The sequence below is a fragment of the Prionailurus viverrinus genome, chromosome B1, assembly GCF_022837055.1.
Source record: "Prionailurus viverrinus isolate Anna chromosome B1, UM_Priviv_1.0, whole genome shotgun sequence".
In the NCBI taxonomy this organism is placed as follows: domain Eukaryota; kingdom Metazoa; phylum Chordata; class Mammalia; order Carnivora; family Felidae; genus Prionailurus; species Prionailurus viverrinus.
The window spans coordinates 50493618-50516328 of record NC_062564.1 but is presented as its reverse complement, the minus strand read 5'-3'; the positions used below and the strand labels follow the sequence as shown (position 1 = coordinate 50516328).

Sequence of the window (22711 nt, the reverse complement as noted above, 5' to 3'; positions counted from 1 at the left end):
ACTAGAGAAATGAGGGGTCTTTTTTTTTTTTTTTTTTTTTTTACAAAATGAAACTGCTGGCAAATCTATACGAGGATAGTGAGAATTTTTAATCTGCCTCAAAAACACTGTGATAATTTCTTTTGGCTATTTCTGTTTGACCAAAAAGGAACCAGGAAGTGTAATCTGCCAATTTTAAAATGCATTTAAGGACAGTTCATCTTCTTACTGGCTATGAGAAATGGATTGGGATAACTTTACCTGTCAATAAGTGGGAAAGTTTTGTTGTTTTTTTCCTCAAATAGTCTAATGGATTGAAATGAGGTCATGTCCAGGCTCCTGCTGTCTTATATAAATGTTAAGAACTTCCTTCTATTTGCAGAGATACAGGAGGTGTAGTTCATTATGTTCTACCCGAGTCATTCCATAAGAAGTATGAAAGAGGTTGAACTCTTTTTAAAATTCAACTTCCAGCATCCATTAATTCCAAAATTTATAGGAAATTCTTGCAGCATTTTCCATCTTAGAACAGCAATGACATCAGAAGTGAGGGAAAGGAAAACCAGCTTGCCAGGGGTTGCAGTGATGGCAAGACAACCTAAGGGAGGGCAGAGTACATATATTTTAGGTTCTCATTCATTTTAGACCAGAACAAACATTTGATTTTACAGGACTCAACTCTATTCCCACAGAGTGGTTTGTGTGGGGGGGGAAATGGTGGCATGATGGTCGGGCCAAGAAAAAATGACATCAAGGCACTTGAAAGTCATTTTTCTGTTGTTTTTGAATCATTTTGATTGGATCATTTTAAATCATCAAATTATTATTCATCATAGAATTGAACTGAATTGAAGGACTTACAACTTTAACAAAAAAAAATCCCTATTCCGAGCCTAATATGTCTCATAGGGGATACATAGGGATAACATTTTCTAATTGAAGTTGTAGAGCCTTCCTAAATATTCAATTCGATTAAGTTTCAAGCAATACTTACTGATGTCAGACTTCATGCACACTGTGCTAGCCTAGGAGCCAGCTAAACATAACCACACCCTAGCCTGTGGGAGCATATAAACCTCACCACTGAAGTGCCAGGTAAAATTTACTTCATGGATAGTGAAATAACTCATTCTGGTAAAGATATGGTTCAAATTTTCTTCTATAACAGAAGTCAGTAGAAGAGTTGGATTTTATTTTATGATAATCCACTTCTGTAATGCAAGTGAGCAGGGGAAAGAATGGGTCAAAAGATTTCTTTAAAAAATGGAAACAGTTGGAATTTTAACATATTTCCTTGAACACATAGAAAAAGGAATATGATTTAGGCTCTTGTCTTTAAAAAAGGAAGGCTGAAAAGATATTTCAAAATAGTTTCAATTTTTTAATTCACAGGATGTTTCGCAAATATTAGAACAAAATCTGCCACAATCCTCAAAATAATTTGACTCCCTGTCAGAAAAGAGCTCCTACTGATGCTTTATATGTGGGAGGAAAATGGCAGGAACAACCTAGAAAATGGATTAGGAGATTTTTTTTTTCTTCCAATCAGGAGAACAACCATACTTGGGCATGGATGCAAATACACCTCCTTTGAGAAAGACAAATGTTACACTTGTGGCGCTACAAGGGTTTTCCACAATCTGGATGCAACTTACTTCCAGCCCCATTTCCTGCCTGACTGACCAGACACTCCAGTTACCTAATTTTTCATGCCTCTGTGCCTTTGCCAAGAATGCTTTTCTTCCTCTTCCCAATGCATCAAAACCAAAATGCTTTATAGGACCCTGCTTGAATGTTGCCTCAGTATTGCCTTTCCTCATACCACTCTCCTCGGTCCCACTGCATTTGGTATCTATCTCTTCTATGAGCTTTTTTCAGCCTGGCTCCCCCAAAAAGACTGAGGCCTACTGGAGTAATGCCCTATCTTTCAATATGTTTACATATGTCTCAGCACTCACTTGTTACAGTGCTGGGCACAAAGGTGATAAATGACTTTCTTTTGAGTAGAGAAATGCTAAATAGACTTCTATTGGCTGAAACTTAGGAATACAAAAAAATAACTTCAGAAAATTCCATTTTGAAGACACCTAAAATTCTTTTTGAAAGTTCTTACTTGTTTAATATTTCTGCACTGAGTATTTAGGAGTAGGAGGCATATATTTATTAAACTCTTACATGTGTGTCCTGTACCACACTTTGTACTTTACATGCACTGTCGTTTAGCATTAAATCACAGCACTCCTGTAAGATAGGTATGATTATTATAGTCATTTTATAGCAAGGAATTGACTGAGGATATATAGCTAGTAACTAAGACAGTTGGGACTAGAACCCCAGTCTAACTCAAATACCTGTGTCCTTAACCACTATATTTTCAGAAACAAAAAGACAAAAGTATCATAAAAATGTACAAACTATTCAACATTTAGGGGAAATCATTTATTGAGAAATTTTATTACCTCTCCCAATCTTTTATTTTTGTATGTTTTGTTGTATGTTGAATGTATCTTTATATCTTTTTTTACATTATTTTAATAATTTAAGTTTTCTTTTATTGCTTAACATTATTTCATTCACATTTTTGTTCAGATTTACATGGTGACATCTGTCATTCTATCATGACATTCCATTCAATAGACTGATCATCACTGACTCAGGCACTTCCTAAAAAGCTATCATGGTCACATGTAAAGAAGTTGAAAGAAAAAAAGTCTCTGAATTTCCTATCCAAACAAAATTACTATCTTAGTCAGATACATGACCTCTTTGGTCCTAGATGTGAAGAAGTTATTCTCTTCAGTTAGTCCACTCAATTTAGCAGCAACATAACACAGAAGAAAATGAGATGTAAGTTTCTTTGCAATTGTAAAGTAATGAAGGAAGTTTTACTCTTAAGAATTAAAATGAGGGGCGCCTGGGTGGCGCAGTCGGTTAAGCGTCCGACTTCAGCCAGGTCACGATCTCGCGGTCCGTGAGTTCGAGCCCCGCGTCGGGCTCTGGGCTGATGGCTCAGAGCCTGGAGCCTGTTTCCAATTCTGTGTCTCCCTCTCTCTCTGCCCCTCCCCCGTTCATGCTCTGTCTCTCTCTGTCCCAAAAATAAATAAACGTTGAAAAAAAAAAAAGAATTAAAATGAAAAATAGGAGTAAGCGAATTTCTTCTGATGAGTGAAGATATTTTTTTGTTTTCTCATAAGAAAGAAGGAAGTAATCCTTACTACCTAAGCTCATAAAATGTAGGTGAACAATGATTTCTATGCATTTTCAGGTTGTAATACCCTTAAGGTATTTCATTACTATAATATATGAACACAGAAATTGAGAGATCAGAACACAAGCTGACTGACAAAGTGCTGAGACAGATTATGTGAATATACATAAATACAGTCCTAGATAACTAGTCTTCTGATAGAACTTAGTTATCATGGAGGTGATTCTGTTCTTTGAAGTTATTAGTCTATTCATGTTGTTATGCTAAGCACCAATTATTTTCTAAAGATTTAATTCTAGGATTGGAAGTGTTTTCCTATCAAAAGCCATGGAGTCTAAGAACAAAGGGTCCACACGAAACAAATTATTTAGAATCATAGAGCAATACAATTTGAAAACTTGAAAGATCTTTGGAAATTATTTACTAATTCTTTGAAAGATATAATGGCCAATTTGTTTATAAATGATAAAGGATCATAATACTTTATTCAATAAGTATAGGAAATACTCAAGTATACATTGCAGTTCACATTATGATCAACTAAGAACAGAGGTGTGATGGTAGAAGGTGTACTTAAAGGAAAAAAATGTGAGGGAGGGAAAAGGGAAGACTCAGAGGGCATGAGAGAAGTAAGAGATGAATAAAGCAGCACAGACAAGAAGAAATTCAGTGAAATGTGGTAAGTGGACTTTTGTCTTACTCATCTTTGCATCCCAATTCTTGGCATGCAGGTTAGCACACAGTAGACACTACACAAATGTCTATCACATAAAAATTAAAGAGGATAGAAAGAAAGGGCTGAGGGATACCTGGCTGGCTCAGTCAGAAGAGCATGCAGCTCTTGATCTCAGGTTCTTGAGTCTGAGCCCCACGTTGGGTGTAGAGATTACTTAATTAAGTAAATAAACTTTTAAAAAAAGGGCTGAGAAGTTCAGCGAATATGCTTTTTTAAAAATCATATCCTATGGTTCATATGGGAATGGATTCAGAATAAGCAACTTAATCTCATTTCTTCTGTGAGTTTGGCCAAGTTGATTAACCTATTAACTATAGGTTCTTGGTTAAAAAAATAAACTATTTGAACTGTATGATCTTTAGGGTCTCTTCCTTATTCTCTGCAGAAATAGTGACCAAATATAGGTAAATAAAATCAAAGGAATGTTCTTAGCTCAAATGAGGCTAAACTAAATCAGTGGTCAGAAGATGCAATTTATATATTTTTGTACAATGGACACCAATTAGTCCCTTTATTGTTCATATGACACAAGTTGTCATTCAAAGAAACATCTGGATAGGTCCCAAGCTCTAAGAAGAGCAACATTAGGAAAACATTTTTTGTTTCTGGCTAGGTATATTTTACTGAAATGAGCAGGGTCTCTTACTCCTTGGATTCCTATTTGGTATGAATACCATCAAATAATATTGGGACACTACAAAATAATACAGAAGGATACTGGGTGGTTATTTTTTCATTTTACAAAGTAACAGGATTCTGTCCAAGAGATAGAGTGCCTTTTTAAAAAAAAGGCGGGGAGGGATGTTACTAGGAGAACAAGCAGTTATTTCTCCATTTTTTTATGGTAAATAAAGTCTCAAACTATACTACACTAATAACTGTCCTATATAATGCAAAACATGAAGAAAACAAAATTAAAAGAAAATATGGCTTCATGAAATGGGAGCTGAAGTGGAGAAGACGTCCTGTGTAAAAATTTTTTAAATCACACAGTGGTAATTAAAAGTAATAAAAGAATGATGGGAAGCAGCACAATGAAAACAGAGTGGGTTAATATCACTGGGAGATTACTATAAAAGATCACAGAAGAAAAAAACATCTTCCAGGGCCACTTAAGTTTGAACCTATGCGACTCTTTGGTCTTTATTTTATGTATATACATACAACGTGTGTACTATATATCATCATATCATCATAATTCAGCATATTTCAAAGTCAGAAGACTAGGAAAAGGAATGTTCTCTGTAGGTCAGGGTTTTGATGACTGGCAAAACACGAGCAAGCTTGCACTGCAGTTGTCTGAGCCACACCCAGTCTGCAGTTAAATATAGAATTTAGTTTCTGGAACTATTGGTCTTCTTAACCTTCACAGTCCAAGTATTCACTGAAAAAATTAAAAGTAAAAAGGAGAAAGGAAAGAGACTGAAACCAAAATCCAAGTACTAATAAACTGTCCTGGGAAGAATTCCAAGATGCAGTAAATACAAGAGAATTAAATTACAGAAGCCTCAAGCAACATTCTAGAAACACACTTTACAAACTTATTTGTCTCTTCTATGCAGATTCTACCAGGATGTAGAACACACTTATACAAAATGTATTTGTGTAGTTAGACCCATGTCTCTAATTCAGATTATATATTCAGACTGTATAACATGTCAGTTTAACAGCAGTGACACCAAATTTAGAGCTATGATTTAATTTTGGTTTGTTATAGTATTGTGGTTGTGATGCTATTTTTGCTCATGAAGAGGCACTTTTATCCTAAGAAGCTATTTTTAGATGCTTAAATTGGAGGAGCAGGGAGGAGAGACACTCTCAAGCTAAAATTTTTAATACTGATTCTTTGCCGTTGGGAAGAATATTTTGGGTTTATTTTTAAAAGTTGTTTTGGAGACTGACAAAAGTTAAACAGCAACAAAAAATGTTTTCTTTATAATTTCAGAGGGTTCTGGGCTTTAGTAATGATTTTGTTTTATATTGCTCACTGAAGATGAACATGGAAAGAGAAGGAACAAAAAAAAATAGTATACAGGTATACTGGCTCCATAAAAAAAATAAAAACATGCAATAAATAGTTTTAATTACAAATACACGAAGAATTACAAAATATTCATTTTGCCTCCGTTTTCCTGGACACAGATACAGACTGATCATTCAGCTACTGTGATGAAAATTAACAGCAAGAAGTACCCTATGTACACAAATCTGGCTCCAAAGCTAGTATTCTTAACCACTATGTGCTATTTCTTCTACCTGTCACAGCCAGGTACTCTTACATTTATTCCTGTATCTAGTTAAAGTCCTCTCCAAGTGGTTGCTTCTCGTTCTATCTCGCTTAATTGAGCTGAAAACCCTACATACGGAGATTTGAAGTGTTCTTTTCTCTTTCTCCCTTAAGGCCAGAACAGGTGCACAGCCAGGTTTCATTCTTTTGTGTCCCAGTCATATCCTAACACTCCAGAGCCACACCTGTCTCCACATACCCTGCCCAAATTGCTGAAAGGGGAAAAGAAAGGAAAAAAGGAAGGAGTACATTAGACACCTTGTTCCTGGGCCATAAAGCTCCAACACTTCTGACCATAAACTCTCAAGACTCAAGCCAACTAGGTTCATCATCCCTCTACTCCTTTCACCTAGAAGGTATCCATCCCTAGCACCTTGCCTCATACCTAGTAAGTCCTTTGTTGAATTAGCAAAAGGATGGTTAGGTTTGCTGAAGAAAAACCACATTTGAGTCTGACATTACATTATTTGCACAAGCAGCTATTTCTGACTTATGATATATATGATATTTTCTCCTCTTGTGAGTATGCAAACTACTGGAGGTAAGCTTACCTCAGTGCTAGCACATAGCAGATGCTATAAAAATAAATGAATAAGTATCAGTCAATTATCTATTCTATTTCATCCATTCAAATCTAGCCAGGTCCTCTTTAAATTTGTAACAATAATCTTTTTTTTAATTATGGAAATTTTCAAATCTATACATGTTTGTGTTTCTGAGTATTTCACTCGCCTCATTTAAACAGGAAGCATGTCACCATGAGGAGAATGCAAGTTGGCAGAGAGAGCAAAGTGTGAAATAATTGTTTAGGATACTGGGAAAGACTGAACCAGGTGGGTATAGTATGAATGTCTGGCAGAATTACAGGCCCACTTGAGGTTCATGGTCATGAATTTAAAATGAGATCAGTCTGCAGAGTTTAAAGTTTTCTCTAGCCATATTTAGCTACAAAAATGCAGAAACAGTATAAGCAAAATGCAAGACGTGGATTTGACCAGGGTTCACTGATACACTGTGGCTTTAACTGTACCTGATATAATGATGCCTCCTAAATCTCCTTTTCTAGAGACACTGAGATCTCTTAACATCTTGAAATGAGTTCGCAAAGTTCTAAGTGGAAAGAACTTAAATGGAAAAAGAACACTGGCTCAACACCAGTTATGAGGAAGGCATTCTACTGTGTGCTTTACATACATGATCTCATGCAACTCTTCTCATAACAGCATCTCCCATTTTATAGAAAACTGAAATTCTGAAGGATTAACATAAAATGAAGCTGGGACTAAACCGTAAATCTGTATGACTCTGAAGCCCATCCGCTTTTTACTGTATTGTAATACTTAACTCTTCTTTTTCTAAATATTTCAAATATTAAGAGATGTTGAATGATTTGCCCAAAATCAAACTATTTTCTAAAGGTACAGATTCTGTTTCCCAGAATCTGTTAAGTTCTCTTTTACACCTCCTGCTTTGTCATTTCTATGTTGTCTGTAACTAGGTTAGGTTGTTCTTTTCTTCCACATTTTTTTCTTATACCTATTACCTTCTATCCATTTTGTTTGCTTTGATATTATCCTTTGGGCCCTCGTCACTCACACATAGACTACTCTAACAGCTTCCTAGCTGGCCTTCATTTTTCCCACTTCCAATCCATTTACATGTAGGCTAGTCATACTTCCTTCCTCTAATGCTCTTACATAAAATCTGTAAATAATAAAATATATACAGTACAAAATTTTGAAGATTAAATAAGGTCAACTGTCATACAGAATTATCAGTAAGATCAATAATTGTATACAAACTGTATATACTTATTCAAATATAAGATACCTTAAGATATATGCGGGCAGGTACTACAACTTAACATTTATTTAAATTTTATTTACCCTTGGCTCTAGGCATCTGGTATGTGTTCAAATACATACTTGATTGGCTGATTTCTTGCCTATCTTCCATACTCTTACTGATATTATCTAACAGACAATTCTAATCAGCTACAATCTCCTTTCTGAAAAAGCCTGAACACCAAGCTGTGGTAATAAATTAAGCATGGGACTTATTTAATTATAGCATGCACAGTATGACTAAGTCCTGTATAATCAAGGTAGAGATGCTCCTAACGAAAAACTCCACGTTCTGCCACAAAGAACTTAGTGATAATCTAATATTATAATACTCTTTTTCTCCTTCTCTAATTGGTGAACTAGAATCTGTCATCCATCAAAATGCAACCAAAATGTCATCATTTTGTTAAAGTCTCTTTCCTCTGATTGTCTGCATCTTATGGTCCCATAAACTCAAGTACCCATCTTCATAATAGCATTTATTCCTCAGTTCTGTAATTGCTTATACTATAATGCTCCGCTATATGCTTACTATAATGTAAAGGAATATATTTCAGGGTAACTAAAGAGTTGATGAGGGAAAGTTCTTTTTTATAGAAGAATTAGCTGACTAATGCAGAAGAAATGAAAAAACTGGAAGATAATCATTTAAAAAATTTTTAATGTTTATTTATTTTTGAGAGAAAGAGAAAGAGCGCACGAGCAGGGAAGTGACAGAGAGAGGGAGACACAGAATTTGAAGCAGGCTCCAAGCTGTCAGCACACAGCCCGACGCACAGCTTGAACCCATGGACTGTGAGATCACGACCTGAGCCAAAGTTGGATGCTTAACCAACTGAACCACTCAGGCACCCTAGGAATATAACTATTTTGTAACCCCTTATTAAAAAAGTGACTAGGAAAAAGTCATTAGTGGATGACACAACAGTGATTCTCAATCCTAGCTGTACTTTAAAATCACTTGGGAACTTTTCAAATATACCTCTGCCTATGTCCCTGTGGTCAGGGGTAGTGTCTCACTGATATTTTTAAAACCTCCCAGGTGCTCCTAATATGCAGTCAAAATTAGGAATCACTGCCCTAAAACTATTCACTAGATGGGGAACTTACTAATAAGTGGATCAAGATGACAGAACTGAATCCCATGGTTAATCCTATAGTTACTAAAAATGGGACAACCAGACATAATGTGCCTCCTTATATGATGTACTAGTAAGGACAAAGTAGCCAAAAGAGCTAAACCAAAATCGAATGAGGACTCTAGATCTAACTACCACTCTACAGAAAATATGAGGTGATGTTAAGAGACACATAAGAGGATGTAATTGACCAAACCTAAAATGTGGGAAATTCAATACAACAAATGCCTTAGTATCTTCAACAAATGAACAACATGAACAAATTGTGTGTGTGTGTGTGTGCGTGTGTGTGTGCATGCACACGTGTAAGGAACTGTTACAAATTAAAAGACTCAAGAGACACATCTATCAAATGCAGCATGTATAAATACTTTTGATAAACAAGTGAATGAATGAATGCAAATTGAAAGACTCAAGAGACATATCTACCAAATGTAGCATATATAAATACTTTTGATAAACAGCTGAATGAATGAATGAATGAATGCATGCATGCATGCATACTAAAGGAGAAAAAGACCAATCATTATAAATAATAAATTCTTAAATCTTATACTCTGAAAAACAGGGCTGGGTGTGGAAAGCAGGGTTAGATGTGGATACAGAAGCAAAATAATTTTGATATGGGAATGAGTAAAATCTGTTTCTGTCACTGTCATATAGAAAATCTTCTAAAATATTTCAGTAGACTTAATGTTTGCTTTTTAATTTGTATTTGTATTTGCCTTATGATTTTGAGTAAAAAGAAAAACAAAAACAAATTATTATGGGGCAAATATACCCATTATTTTCTTTATTGGGGATGAGTTACAGTTGTTCTGTATCATAGCCATCTAATAAAATTTTCTGCAGCGATACAAATATTCCATATAAAATTTTCTGTGATAGAAATACTGTCTAAAACTACGGTCAGTAGCCATACACAACTAGTAGGTACTTAAATTGTGGCTAGTGTGACTGAAGAATTGAATTTTAAATTTTATTTCATCTGAAGTAATTTAAATTTAAATAGTCACATGTCACCACCGTATCAGACAGTGCAGTTCTAGATGACTACAGCTCTCCTCTCCACCTGCAATGTTTGCCCTTTTCCTTTTACTTCATTAATTCCTACCACATCCTCTATTATAATATCTCACAGCACCATGAACCTTTCCTTTCATACATGTATTACCATTGCAATTTTACCTCGATTTGTCTAATTATCTGTTTAATGTCTGTCTCTCCAAGCTGATTGTAAACTCCAAGACTGAAGGAACTATTTATGCTCACACCACTGCATTGTATAGTGACATTTGTTTATTTGTTAAGTAAATGTTATTAGATAACATTGTGTAGTTGAGGTTTTTGGTAATGAAGACATTCATTTCTCATAATTCTACATGATTTGATCCAAAATTTAGATCTTTAACACACATACAATATATGTACAAAAGTAGAGAAAACTGTACTATGAACCCCCAAGTAAATACTACAGAAGCTATAGAAACCATCAACTTACAAATACTACTCTTGTTTGACCCACACCCTTGCCTCTGCCTTTCCACTTTGTGTTATTTTGAAGTAAATCCCAGATATCATATCATTTCATCATATTCTATATTTTAGTACATATTTCTAAAATTTTTTTTTTCAACGTTTTTATTTATTTTTGGGACAGAGAGAGACAGAGCATGAACGGGGGAGGGGCAGAGAGAGAGGGAGACACAGAATCGGAAACAGGCTCCAGGCTCTGAGCCATCAGCCCAGAGCCTGACGCGGGGCTCGAACTCCCGGACCGCGAGATCGTGACCTGGCTGAAGTCGGACGCTTAACCGACTGCGCCACCCAGGCGCCCCTTTAGTACATATTTCTAAAAGACAAAAACTCTTTTATAAATGTAGCACCACTTGCATACAAGCTACCATTATCATAACTGAAATTAGAATCATCATTTATCCAGTGTATCAAATTTCTTTAATTGGCTAATACATTTTTAAAAAAACACTTGAAATAACTGAGTTATTATATTCTTAGTATCTCTCACATCATGGATTTTGTTGACCTGAATTCCTCATAGTATTGTTTGACAGAACTTTGTTTAATATTTCCTACCAACCTAGAGTTAGACCTACACGCTTGATTTGATTCAGGTTCACTTTTGTTAGCAGAATACTCTATGTGGGTGGTGGTGTTTACATCCTCCAAGAGGTATATAATGCCTGATTGTCTGTCTTTTTGTTAGCACCTATTCATGATCATTGTCAGATCTATTATTTCATTAGGAGTTTACACAATGAAGATATTTTAATTATATTATTCCTTTTTCATTTATTAGTTGAGATCCTTCATTAAAGAAAGCCTTTTGGTTAATCAGGGATAAAGTTCATATGCGAAAGACAAGTTAAATAGTTCTTCCCTTTTACCACTTTTAAATATTTAGTTGGTTCTCTAACAACTCTTGGTGTGACCAATAATTTTTTTAGTAACATTATTATATATGGATTTTTAATAAGTTTGTTGTGCTTCAATCTATTATCAATGGTAATAATAATAATGGTAATATAATTCAATGTTCAAATTACCCCCATCTTTGGAAGGGGGAGCCTCTTCAAGTTAGCTCCTGAGTCCCTTTGTATTACTCACTTATCTGTAATGGCCTTCTTGCTTTAACAGGATCTCTAGTCTTATCATGTATATTTCCTGTGCCAAGTCTAGAATCAGACATTTCTCCAAGGAGTGCTAATGGCACTTATGACCACACTCTGTGCCCTAGGACTGCTAATGTCTACTAAGTTGATCACTGTTCATGGGTTGAGTTAAGCAGAGATGGAAAGTACACCCCCTCCTTTTTTCCAAGAGAAACTATAACAAATTCACATTCTTACTTATAATTCATATTCAAGATTTTGGGATTTCCCACCAAAGTATAGCTGGCTTCTTAGCAAATATTGGCAAGCTGATCCTAAAATTCATGTGGAAATACAAGGAATCCAGAATAGCTGAAACAATCTTAAAAAAGAAGGAAGTGGAAAATTTGTATTTCCAGATTTCAAAATTTACTACAATAAAACAGTAATCATGACAGGGTGATATACAGATCAGTGGAACAGAATAGAAAAGAAGAGATCCTTCACATTTTTATTCAACTGATTTTTGACAAGGGTACCAAGACTAGTCAGTGGGAAAAGAATAGTTCTTTCAACAGTGTTGGGACAACTGGATATCGCATGCAAAAGAATGATGTTCAGTCCCTAACCTCACTCACATCAGATGTAAAAATTAACTCTAATGGATCAAAGACCTAAATTTAAGAGTTAAAAGTACAAAACGCTTAGAAGAAACATAGAAATAAATCTTGTGGCTTTGATGTAGGCACAGCTTTCTTAAGCAAGCCAATAAAGGTGCAAACAACAGACGAGAAAATAAACTGGACTTTATGAAAGTCAAAAACTTGTGTACTCCAAGATCATCATCAAGAATGTGAAAAGACTACCCACAGAATGGGAGAAAATATTTGGAAACCATGTATAAGTGACTTGTATGTAGAATACATGAAGAAAACTTACAATTCAATATACAAAGACAAATAACCCAATTTAAAAAATTGACAAAGGATCTGGATAGACATTTCTCTAAAGATGAAATTACAAATAGCCAATGAAAAGATGCCCAACATTATTGGCCAGGGAAATGCAAATCAAAACCACAGTGAGAATCTACTTTGCACACACTAGGAGGGTAGTAACAGTAAGACAGATAATAAGTATTGGTGAGAAACTGGAACCATCATACAGTGCTGGGTGGAATGTAAAATGGTACATCTGCTTTGGAAAACAGTCTGGCAGTTTTTCAAAAGGCTGAACACAATTACTATATGACCCAGTAATTCCACTAGTACACAAATTTTGTTGATGGCAGCATTAGCAATGATAGCTGGAAAAGGGAAACAACTCCAAATGTCTATCAACAGATGAATGAATAAATAAACTATGGCATATCTATACAATGGAATATTATTTGGCAACAAAAAGGAATGCAGTATGTCAAACCTACAACATGGATGGACCTTGAAGATATGCTAAGTGAAAGAAGTGAGTCACACATGGCCACATTTGTATTATTCCATTCATATGAAATGTCCAGAATAGGCAAAATCTACATTCAGAGAACGCAGATTAATGGTTATGTAGGGTTGGGGGAGAATGAGTGGAAAAGGAGTGACTGTTACTGGATGCAAGGGCTTTTTAGGGGGTGAAGCGAATATTCTAAAACTGATTATGGTGATGGTTGCATGACTAAATACACTAAAAAGCACTGAATGGTATACTTTACTTAGGTGAACTGTATCTCAATAAGACTTGTTAAAAGAATAAATTCGAGATAAATTTCTATATGCACACACATACACATTATAGTGTTTTACTTATTTTGATTTTATGTTTATATCTGTTTTACACCAAAAACTTTGATTCCTAGGAACATTAATTATGATTGTCTTATTTATATCTGTATCTATACAAATAAAAATAGCAACTGGGTAACAATATTAATATTATCAAATTAGTAAAAACAAGGTAAGATTTTTTTGCAGTTCTTCTTATCCTAAGCTGTATCCCACCAAGAAGCATAGTCAAAATACTGTGTTATAAAGTTATTTGATATAGGTTATGAATGTTTAAGTCAGTGAGGTTTGTTTCATTATATTTTAGGGGTCACCTTCCCCCCCATTTCAACTTAATTTTGTTTTATAAATACATAAAATATTTACATGGTTACAATGTCAAAACAGGGTATATTGAGAGAAGTTGAGCTTCTATTCTTGTTCCTTCTGTTTTTTCTTTCTCTTCTTCTATTGGTAGCTGTTTTATTTTATGGTGTATTCCTTCATTTTAAAACAAATTATAAGCAAATATATAAATACATAAATGATAGCCAACTATATACAAAAGACAAAAAAAATGTTTTTTTAAACATTATATTCTGGAGATCACTGTATATAGAAAAGTATTCATTCCAGTAGTTACAAAAATGTAAAAAAGCCTTACGAAATATTTAATAGTGACAGTACAGAAGGACACAGTATGATTTTCATTCTCTAGGAAGGAAAATTCATTCCTTTTGTTGTGGCAAAGCACTCTATTATTTGAGCCTGCACATCCAATGTGTGGGTGCACTATAATTTAATTACCCAAGTCCACCACCCATAGACACACCGGTTGTATTCAATATTTTGACATTATTGCAAACGGGGATGCTGTATTTATATTTTTGTCAGTTTGCCTCTGGGATAATTTTCTAGAAATGGGAATGCTGAGTCAAAGGGCAAATCTGTGAATAACTGTCCCTAATAATGTCAAATTCCTGTCCACAGAAGTTGTTCCATTTTGCATTCCCCACAGGCAGTATGTGAGAGTGCCCATTTCCCTACAGCTCAATCAATATGAAAATGTTATGGAACTTTTGGATTTTTGCCAGTGTGATAGGATAAGAATAGTATCTCAGTGTAATTTTAATATGAATTTCTCTTAGTATGAGTTAAATTGAACATCTTTTTATATGTTCAAGAGCCATTTGCATTTGCTTTTCTGCTGATATCTTTAGTTTTCTACAGAGCTGTTGGTCTCTCTCTTATAAAAGCTGTTTATACATCAGGGATAATAATATGTGGCCAATATTTTTTCCAATTTTTCTTTTGTTTTTATTTTTTCTCCCCAAAGTTTTTTTCTTTTTCAAAAAAGTTTACTTATTTATTTTGAGAGAGAGAGATAGCAGAAGTTGGGGAGGGGCAGAGAGAGTGGGGGAGAAAGAATCCCAAGCAGGCTCGCCACTGCTAGTGCAGAGCCTGATGCAGAGCTTGAGCCCATGAAACCATGAGATTGTGACCTGGGCTGAAACCAAGAGTTGGACACTTAATCGGCTGAGCCACCTGGGAGCCCCCTCAAAGTTTTTTTTTTACTTTATGTAATCAAATTTATCAATCCTTTCTCATATTTTGGATTTTGAGTCCTAGTTAGGAAAAACTTCACCATTTCCAGGATACCCATACTTTCTTCCATTATTTATATGGACTACCTTTTTTGATTCATCTGAAATTTGTCTTGTGTACGGTATGAAGAATGGAGTGACTTTCACTTCTACTAATATATTTGAGTAACCCTAGTACTTTGCTGGATTTACAGTCTGTGCATAAATATTTATCCACCTATTCAGTGTAGGAAAAAATATCACACATTGCTCTGAGGCTAGGGAATTTTATATTCCATGTTAGAAAATAAAAAGTTCCACTTTCACAAAATGAAATCATTCCATGATCTTCTGTACTAATGCTATTAAATACTTTGAAAGGCTTTTTGCGTTTCTACAACTACTGGAATAAACCACATACTTTCTTACTGGTTGTGCCAAACCAGTAAGATAAAATTAAACCTAAGATAACCAATTCCTGGATACACTTATTAAAATTAAGGTTAAAAAATGAAAATTAAGATTAAATGGGAGTCTTACATGGGGTAAGTGCTCAATGTCTTTTTAACTGAAATTTAATTAGTGTGATTCCATGGGTAGATTTTGTTGCTTTGGGAAAAAAGAAAAAGAATCGCAAAGCTTATGAGGTTCAATTCTGAAAATGCATTAGGAATATCACCTATCATTATTAATATTATCAATTTTATTATTTTTCCCATCCCTAATATTATCAATTTTAAAATTAATCTCTCCTCATACAAACATCATGTGATAAATGTATATTGGTATCTTTTTTTTTTTTTTTTTAACATTTTATTTATTTTTGGGACAGAGAGAGACAGAGCATGAACGGGGGAGGGGCAGAGAGAGAGGGAGACACAGAATCGGAAACAGGCTCCAGGCTCTGAGCCATCAGCCCAGAGCCCGACGCGGGGCTCGAACTCCCGGACCGCGAGATCGTGACCTGGCTGAAGTCAGACGCTTAACCGACTGTGCCACCCAGGCGCCCCTGTATATTGGTATCTTTATGAGTAAATTAAATGGCTGAATCAGTAGCAAAATTAGAACTTACACCAACTAGAAACTAATACCAAAGCCTACTTTGTTACCAAGAGGAAAAGGTATAGTACCACAAATAATTTTTAAGTTTGGTATTATTTAAATTTATGTGTGTTATGTGTAAGTTCTGAGGAAATTTTTTAATAGAATAAAAATTTTTAGATGAAAAAAATAAAGCAGATTATAAACGTCAGGTCTCTGGGATGAAAATGTCTCACTCTTCTATTTTAACTGCTCAAGCATATAAGGATTTGTTATTCAATGAATGGCCTCTACGCTAATCTACAATAGACAGAGTGAGAAAAGTTATAGATGATAACATCAATGAATAATCTATAGTCTCATTTTGGCTACTGGATCCAACATCCTCATTAAGCAAATCTTTTAATTTCAACCTAATCACAAGAACAAAAAACATGGCCTCAACTTCGGCATTTTAAATCTCCTTCTACTTCAGATAGTGATGTCTAATGAGCTGGGAGATAATCAGGAAATAGGCAGGAAGAGAGATGACAGAAGTCCAGATGATATATTAAAAACCTTCATTTTATAGATAAAAAAGTTACTGCTTAGAGTTTGTGAGCTGCACAAAGTTGCACAGTTGGTTAACGGCAAAGCCAAATCCGGGTTTCAGGTCTTTGACTTGCAGTCAAATGCTCTTTCCAGTTTGCTGTTCGACTGATCAGATTAGACAATTGGGGGAAAAAAGGTGAAGCTGGCTCAATGTCAATATGTATTCTATGTCAACATTGTATTCTATGTAAACATATTCTATGTTTAACTTAGAAGTTAAACCCAGTTTTAAACGTTCAATTCCATTCTTTTCTATTATTGAAATTATTGAGAAATCTCAATATGAAAATTCAACTGTTTTTACCTTTGCCTAATATATGCTTTTTTCTCTATATTTATTCTTGGGAAGTAAATAGTTTTTAAAAAAATTTTTTTTTTCAACGTTTATTTATTTTTGGGACAGAGAGAGACAGAGCATGAACGGGGGAGGGGCAGAGAGAGAGGGAGACACAGAATCGGAAACAGGCTCCAGGCTCTGAGCCATCAGCCCAGAGCCCGACACGGGGCTCGAACTCACGGACCGCGAGATCGTGACCTGGCTGAAGTCGGACGCCTAACCGACTGCGCCACCCAGGCGCCCCTGGGAAGTAAATAGTTTTTAAGTGGAAAATTATTACCTTATTGAATATAAAACTCTCCATCAAAACAGAATTCCATAAACATTACTTTCAGGTAGGAGACTAAAAGGGCAATTCTACTACAGGATCTACCCTAAATATACTGAACATTTAATAATCATATTTAATTAATCTATACCATTTTGGATAGAAAAACAGAAGCTAAGATCAAATTCCAATCTAAAACATACTGAGTATACTGACTATGGATAAGGTACTGGTGCTAGAGTCAGAAGATAAATTAACAAATCAAAGTAAAAAACAGTATTTTTAACTTTTAGGACTGAGCTCATTTAGGCCATACTCCTGATTGAAGGAAGTAAAATCTCAGTGACCTTCTATATAATTATTCAATATTTCTGATGAAAATAAGACTTCAAAGAGCATTTCCAAAATAAAATATAAAGATCTAAACTCAGAAAAAGTCTTCTAAAGTTTCTTAAGTTACTGAGAACACTAGTTATAGTCATACATGTTAACTCCAGTTTTATGAATTATAAATGGTAAGATTTTATTTCAATAATATAACGTTTATAATACCCCAAAATATATTTTGAGATAGAACCTATATCCCAAATTACTCGTCTGAAATGGAAACTGTCCAAATCTATCTGAAGTTTCTCTCTTTCCTAAGTTTGGGACATTGATCATGGGAAAGGAGACACATACCTTTCCATGACAGCGAGGCACTCCTTTCTCCAGGTAAATCGACTCCCTCGTCGTAGTCGGAAGGTGCCAGATGTGGCAGAGACTGGGGGAGGTGTTTGTCTCCATTCTGGGTCCTCTATTGGAATGGGGGCTGGTCTCATACTTAGTGTAGCCCCTGAAACAAACAAGACTTTTTAGCAAAATACCTTGCAATTTATTAAAACCAATGACAAATATAATCATGAAATCAACAATAAATTTTTGTCCTTCTATTGAAACTTGTGAGCCAAATACATTTGCTATTTACATTTAAAAAAAAAAAAAAATCCCCAGGGTCTCTCACAGTGCCCCATGCCAGTGCAAACTGTTGCCTTGAAACATTGCCTGGCTTCTGTGCCACAGGCTACCGGCCCTGAAGCATGGAGAAATAAAAATTTTGCCCAAACAAAAATCCAAAGGGAAAAAAATTCTCCTTAAAAAATTCATCATTAATTATTTTAAAATGTCAAATTTTTTTGGTCGCTTGTCATTCATGTCATTTTTTGAAACAAAGCCCAAAATCTCTCTCTTTAGGGGAATAGGGAAGTGTTGGTCTTTGAACTAGTGAGAACTTAATTTTCCTTAAAACAAATGTTTATTTATTTATTTAAAGTTTATTTATTTATTTTGAGAGAAAGACTGTGAGTGTGAGTTGGGGAGGGGCAGAGAGAGAGGGAGAGAGAAGACAATCACAAGCAGGCTCTACACTAACAGTGCAGAGCCCAACGTGGGGCTCAAACCCACGAACCTAGAGATCATTACCTGAGCTGGTATCAAGAGTTGGACGCTCAACCAACTGAACCACCCAGGCACCCGTTTTAATCTTTTTGAACAATATACAATACATTTCAAAACTTTTCATTACCACTCAAAGGATTTTTGTTATTGAGAAAATGGAGCCCTTAAAGAATGTATGCAGGTAGAAGATGAATTTAAAATAATCCTAATTATTGTAAACTCTTAAAGAAAAAAAGTTAAATATAGCACAAAGGCAGTAAGGTAGTTTTTGACATGATGTTAGTCTATTAGGTAACTAAATTAGATCTCCAAAGGTCTACCACCTCTTAAAGCTATACTATTTTCTGTTACCTCTTGAATATAATAAAACCAATGGGGAAAAATGTAACTGGGATATTTTATTAATTTAGACTAGCCTTTTCTCAAATAATGAACTTCTGATAATGCATGTATTCACCATTCGCCAACCTTCCCCCCCCCCCCCCCGCCTTCTTTTGGCTTGCTATAGACTTAGCTTGCTATAGAAGCTATGAATAAAACAAAACAAAACAAAAGAGCAATACTGTCTCTGAACTCTGTAGACTTATTTCAAAGAATTTAAATATAACTTGGTATGCATTTACAGAGCTCAGTCCCTGGATCTCCCATTGTTCCTTCATTCTTTATACTGTTAAATTCATCTTCCCAAAGCATAATTATGATCACAGCATTCCAGTGACCAAAAGCCTTCAAAAAGTTCCCTCTGCGTATGGAATAAAATACAAACTCTTAATCTAGCCCTAGAAAGGTTATAAATTATTAGAATTATGTGGAATAATGTACATATTAATAAATATATATTTGTCATAAAAAGAATACTTTATTTTTATTTTATTTATTTACTTATTTTTTTTGAGAGAGAGAGAAAGAGACACCATGCATGTGCACATATGCTGGGGAGGGGCAGAGGGAGAGAGGGAGAGAGGGAGAGGGAGAGGGAGAGGGAGAGGGAGGGAGGGAGGGAGAGAGAGAGAGAGAGAGAGAGAGTGAGAGAATATCTTAAGCAGGCTCCATGTTCAGCACTGAGCCGGATGCAGGGATTGATCCCATAACCTGACCTGAGCTGAAATCAAGAGTTGGACGCACAACTAAGTCACCCAGGTGCACCCATACTTTGTATATTGTACCTTGTAATTAATACCTTGGGAAGTGTTTCTACTTCACTACATATAGATCTCTATGTAGATTCACCTTAATAGCTATATATTTATATGCATTCTCTTATACAGAGGCTCAATATTTTAACCAATCTTGATTTTCCTCTCCAAACCTGCTGTCTTACAGTCCTTCCCATCTGAGTAAATAGCATCCCTATTCTTCAAATTACTCAGTGCAAAATTCTCAGATTCATCTTTGACTTCTCTATTTCTCTGACATACCACATATCCAGCCCATAGCAAACCCTGTCAATTTTATCTTCAAAGTATATCCAGGCTCAGATCAATTTGTATTACCTCCACTAGCTTTAGAACAAGCCAGCATCATCTCTCCAAAGCCTAACTTCCTGGGATAGTTCCAAAGATGGCCTTTCACAGTAAGTCACACCTCTTGGTAATCATGCTCTTGAATGTAAGTTTGTCCTGTGACATGTTTTGACAACAGAAAACGGAAACAGTTCAAGGCTAGGTAATAAGAAGCCTTGCGGCTTCTTACTAGATCTCCCGCAATGCTGGTTCTGGGAAAAGCCAGTTGCCATATAAGAAGTATGACTAACCTGACCCTATGATACTATAAGGAAGCCCAAGTTAGCTACATGGAGTGAAAGATGCCTGGTCAGGGGTGCTTGGGTGGCTCATTTGGTTAAGTGTCCGACTTCAGCTCAGGTCGTTATCCTCACGGCTCATGAGTTCTAGCCCCACATTGGGCTCTGTGCTGACAGCTCAGAGCCTGGAGCCTGCTTCCGATTCTTTGTCTCCCTGTCTCTCTGCCCGCCCCCAACCAAAACTGGCTCTCTCTCAAGAATACAAATGAGAAAAAAAAAATAAAACAAACAAAAAAGATGCCTGGCCAGCTCCCAGGTGCCACAATTGAGGAAAAAAAGCCATTCTGGACATTCTAGCTACATCAGATACCATGTAGAGAACAGTATAACCCAGCAGACAGAGAGGAATAAGACCTTAGGCATATAGTACCAATATAGCCATGTGGCAGTCAGCCTCCAAGATGGTTCCAAAGGATCCCTGCCTCCTGGTATTCACCCTGTTGTGTAGTTCCTTCTCATATTATACCAGGATTAGTCTGTGTGACCAATAACATGTGGTAGAAGTGATGATACATCGCTTCTGATATCAGGTTATAGAATATATATACCATGGTGTCTGTCTTAGGTGCTCTACCTCTTAGATGAATGACTTGCTTGGGGGAAAAATAGTTGCCAGGTTGTAAGGACACTTGGGGAGCCAGAGGCGATGCCCCATGTGGCGAGGATTTGGAAATCCCTGGGCAATAAGGAGGAAGCAGCTGGGGCCTGCCAACCCTCACAAGAGTGGCCTTAGAGGTAGACTGTCCAGTCAGTTGATGGCTCAACTACAGCCTCATGAGAACTCTGAGCAGAACCACCTTAGCTAAGCCACTCCTGGATTTCTGACCCGGAGAAATTGTGAGATAATAAATGTTTGCTGTTTTTGGCTGCTAAGTTGTAGGGTAATCTGTTGCACAATAATACAAAATAAATGTAAGACATTGCAACCATCTCCAGTTGTTTATTTCCCCACATTCCCCAACATACTGAGGATTATGAGTATTACTAACTATTCACATTTACAAATTTGGCAGGCAAAAAAAATTTCCTTTAATACTGAGATTTTACTATTAATGAGTATATTTTCTTGTTTACCAAAATTCACATAACTTTTCTTGTGAATTTATGTCTTTTGCCTTTTCTTTTGAGTTATTCACCTTACTGGTGTGTTAAAACAACACCAATTGCTAGTTACACAGATTGCAACTTTTTTTCCAGTTTGTTATTCACCGTTTATCTTTATTTATGGTGTGCTTTCTGATCTTAAATTTAATGAAGTCAAATTTGTCAACCTCTTCTTTTATGGCCAATATGTTTTGTTATCATTCAGAATATTTTTACAGACCTATTGTTTGAACCCTCAATAGATATGATTTCCTATTGTGTGTGAAGTAAATATTTACCTTCTTCCTCAAATGGACAAATGTATCATCACACAATGCTTTAGAGATTCATGGCTTAAATGTAGGCAGACTATGGCTTGCTGCCATAGTTTAAATAAAGTTTTACTGGAACACAGCCATACTCATTCATTTACATGTTAAATTTACATCAAAGTTTTACATTTACATTACATTTGCATCAAAGTTAACAAAGTTTAGGCAAAGGAAAAAATATGGGGTTGGAGTGTTTCAAAGTCTTTGCATTTACTAAATGCAAGCAGGGATTACAGAATAACAAGGGCTCTAGAATCTACCTAAGTTACATTATATAAATTTTGTTCAACAGCCATGATAGAAGGTTCAAAACAGAGCCAAGCAGCTATCAAGGCTGATCAAGATGAGGTAAAAACAGACTGGCTAAGGCAGTAGTAGGTCCTTTCATCCAAAGCCTGGCTTCTGGTAAAGGATAAAGTTTCAGGGCTTCAGTGGATGAAGGATGAGGAATAGGTCAATAAATTATAATTAGCAGTCCACATTAAAACTATGGCATGCTTTCTTAGTTGAGTGATAAATGGGTATAAATAAAACAAAGAATACAAAGATGAGGTTAAAGAAAAGAAACTAACTGATAATAATGGCTCTTTCTTGGTATTGGGGCTTATTGGTCATGTAACTATGCTTCTTTATAATATTCTGTATTGTCCAGTTTTTCTATAAAAAGGAAACTTAGGTGAAA

The 22711-nt window shown here is 35.6% G+C and overlaps 1 protein-coding gene across 10 annotated transcripts in view; it reads right to left on the bottom strand.

Annotated features, from left to right (window-relative positions):
* The window catches only part of HMBOX1 (homeobox containing 1), a 188158-nt gene that overhangs the window by 27575 nt on the left and 137872 nt on the right, over positions 1 to 22711 (bottom strand). For all 10 annotated transcript variants that reach the window (XR_007151415.1, XR_007151416.1, XR_007151417.1 and 7 more), the window contains exon 6: positions 18058 to 18211. Coding sequence is in view for 7 of the 10 variants with exons in the window: in XM_047854899.1 (XP_047710855.1) it covers positions 18058 to 18211 (154 nt within the window). In the remaining 3 variants the exon portion in view is untranslated. The remainder of the gene's footprint in view (positions 1 to 18057; positions 18212 to 22711) is intronic.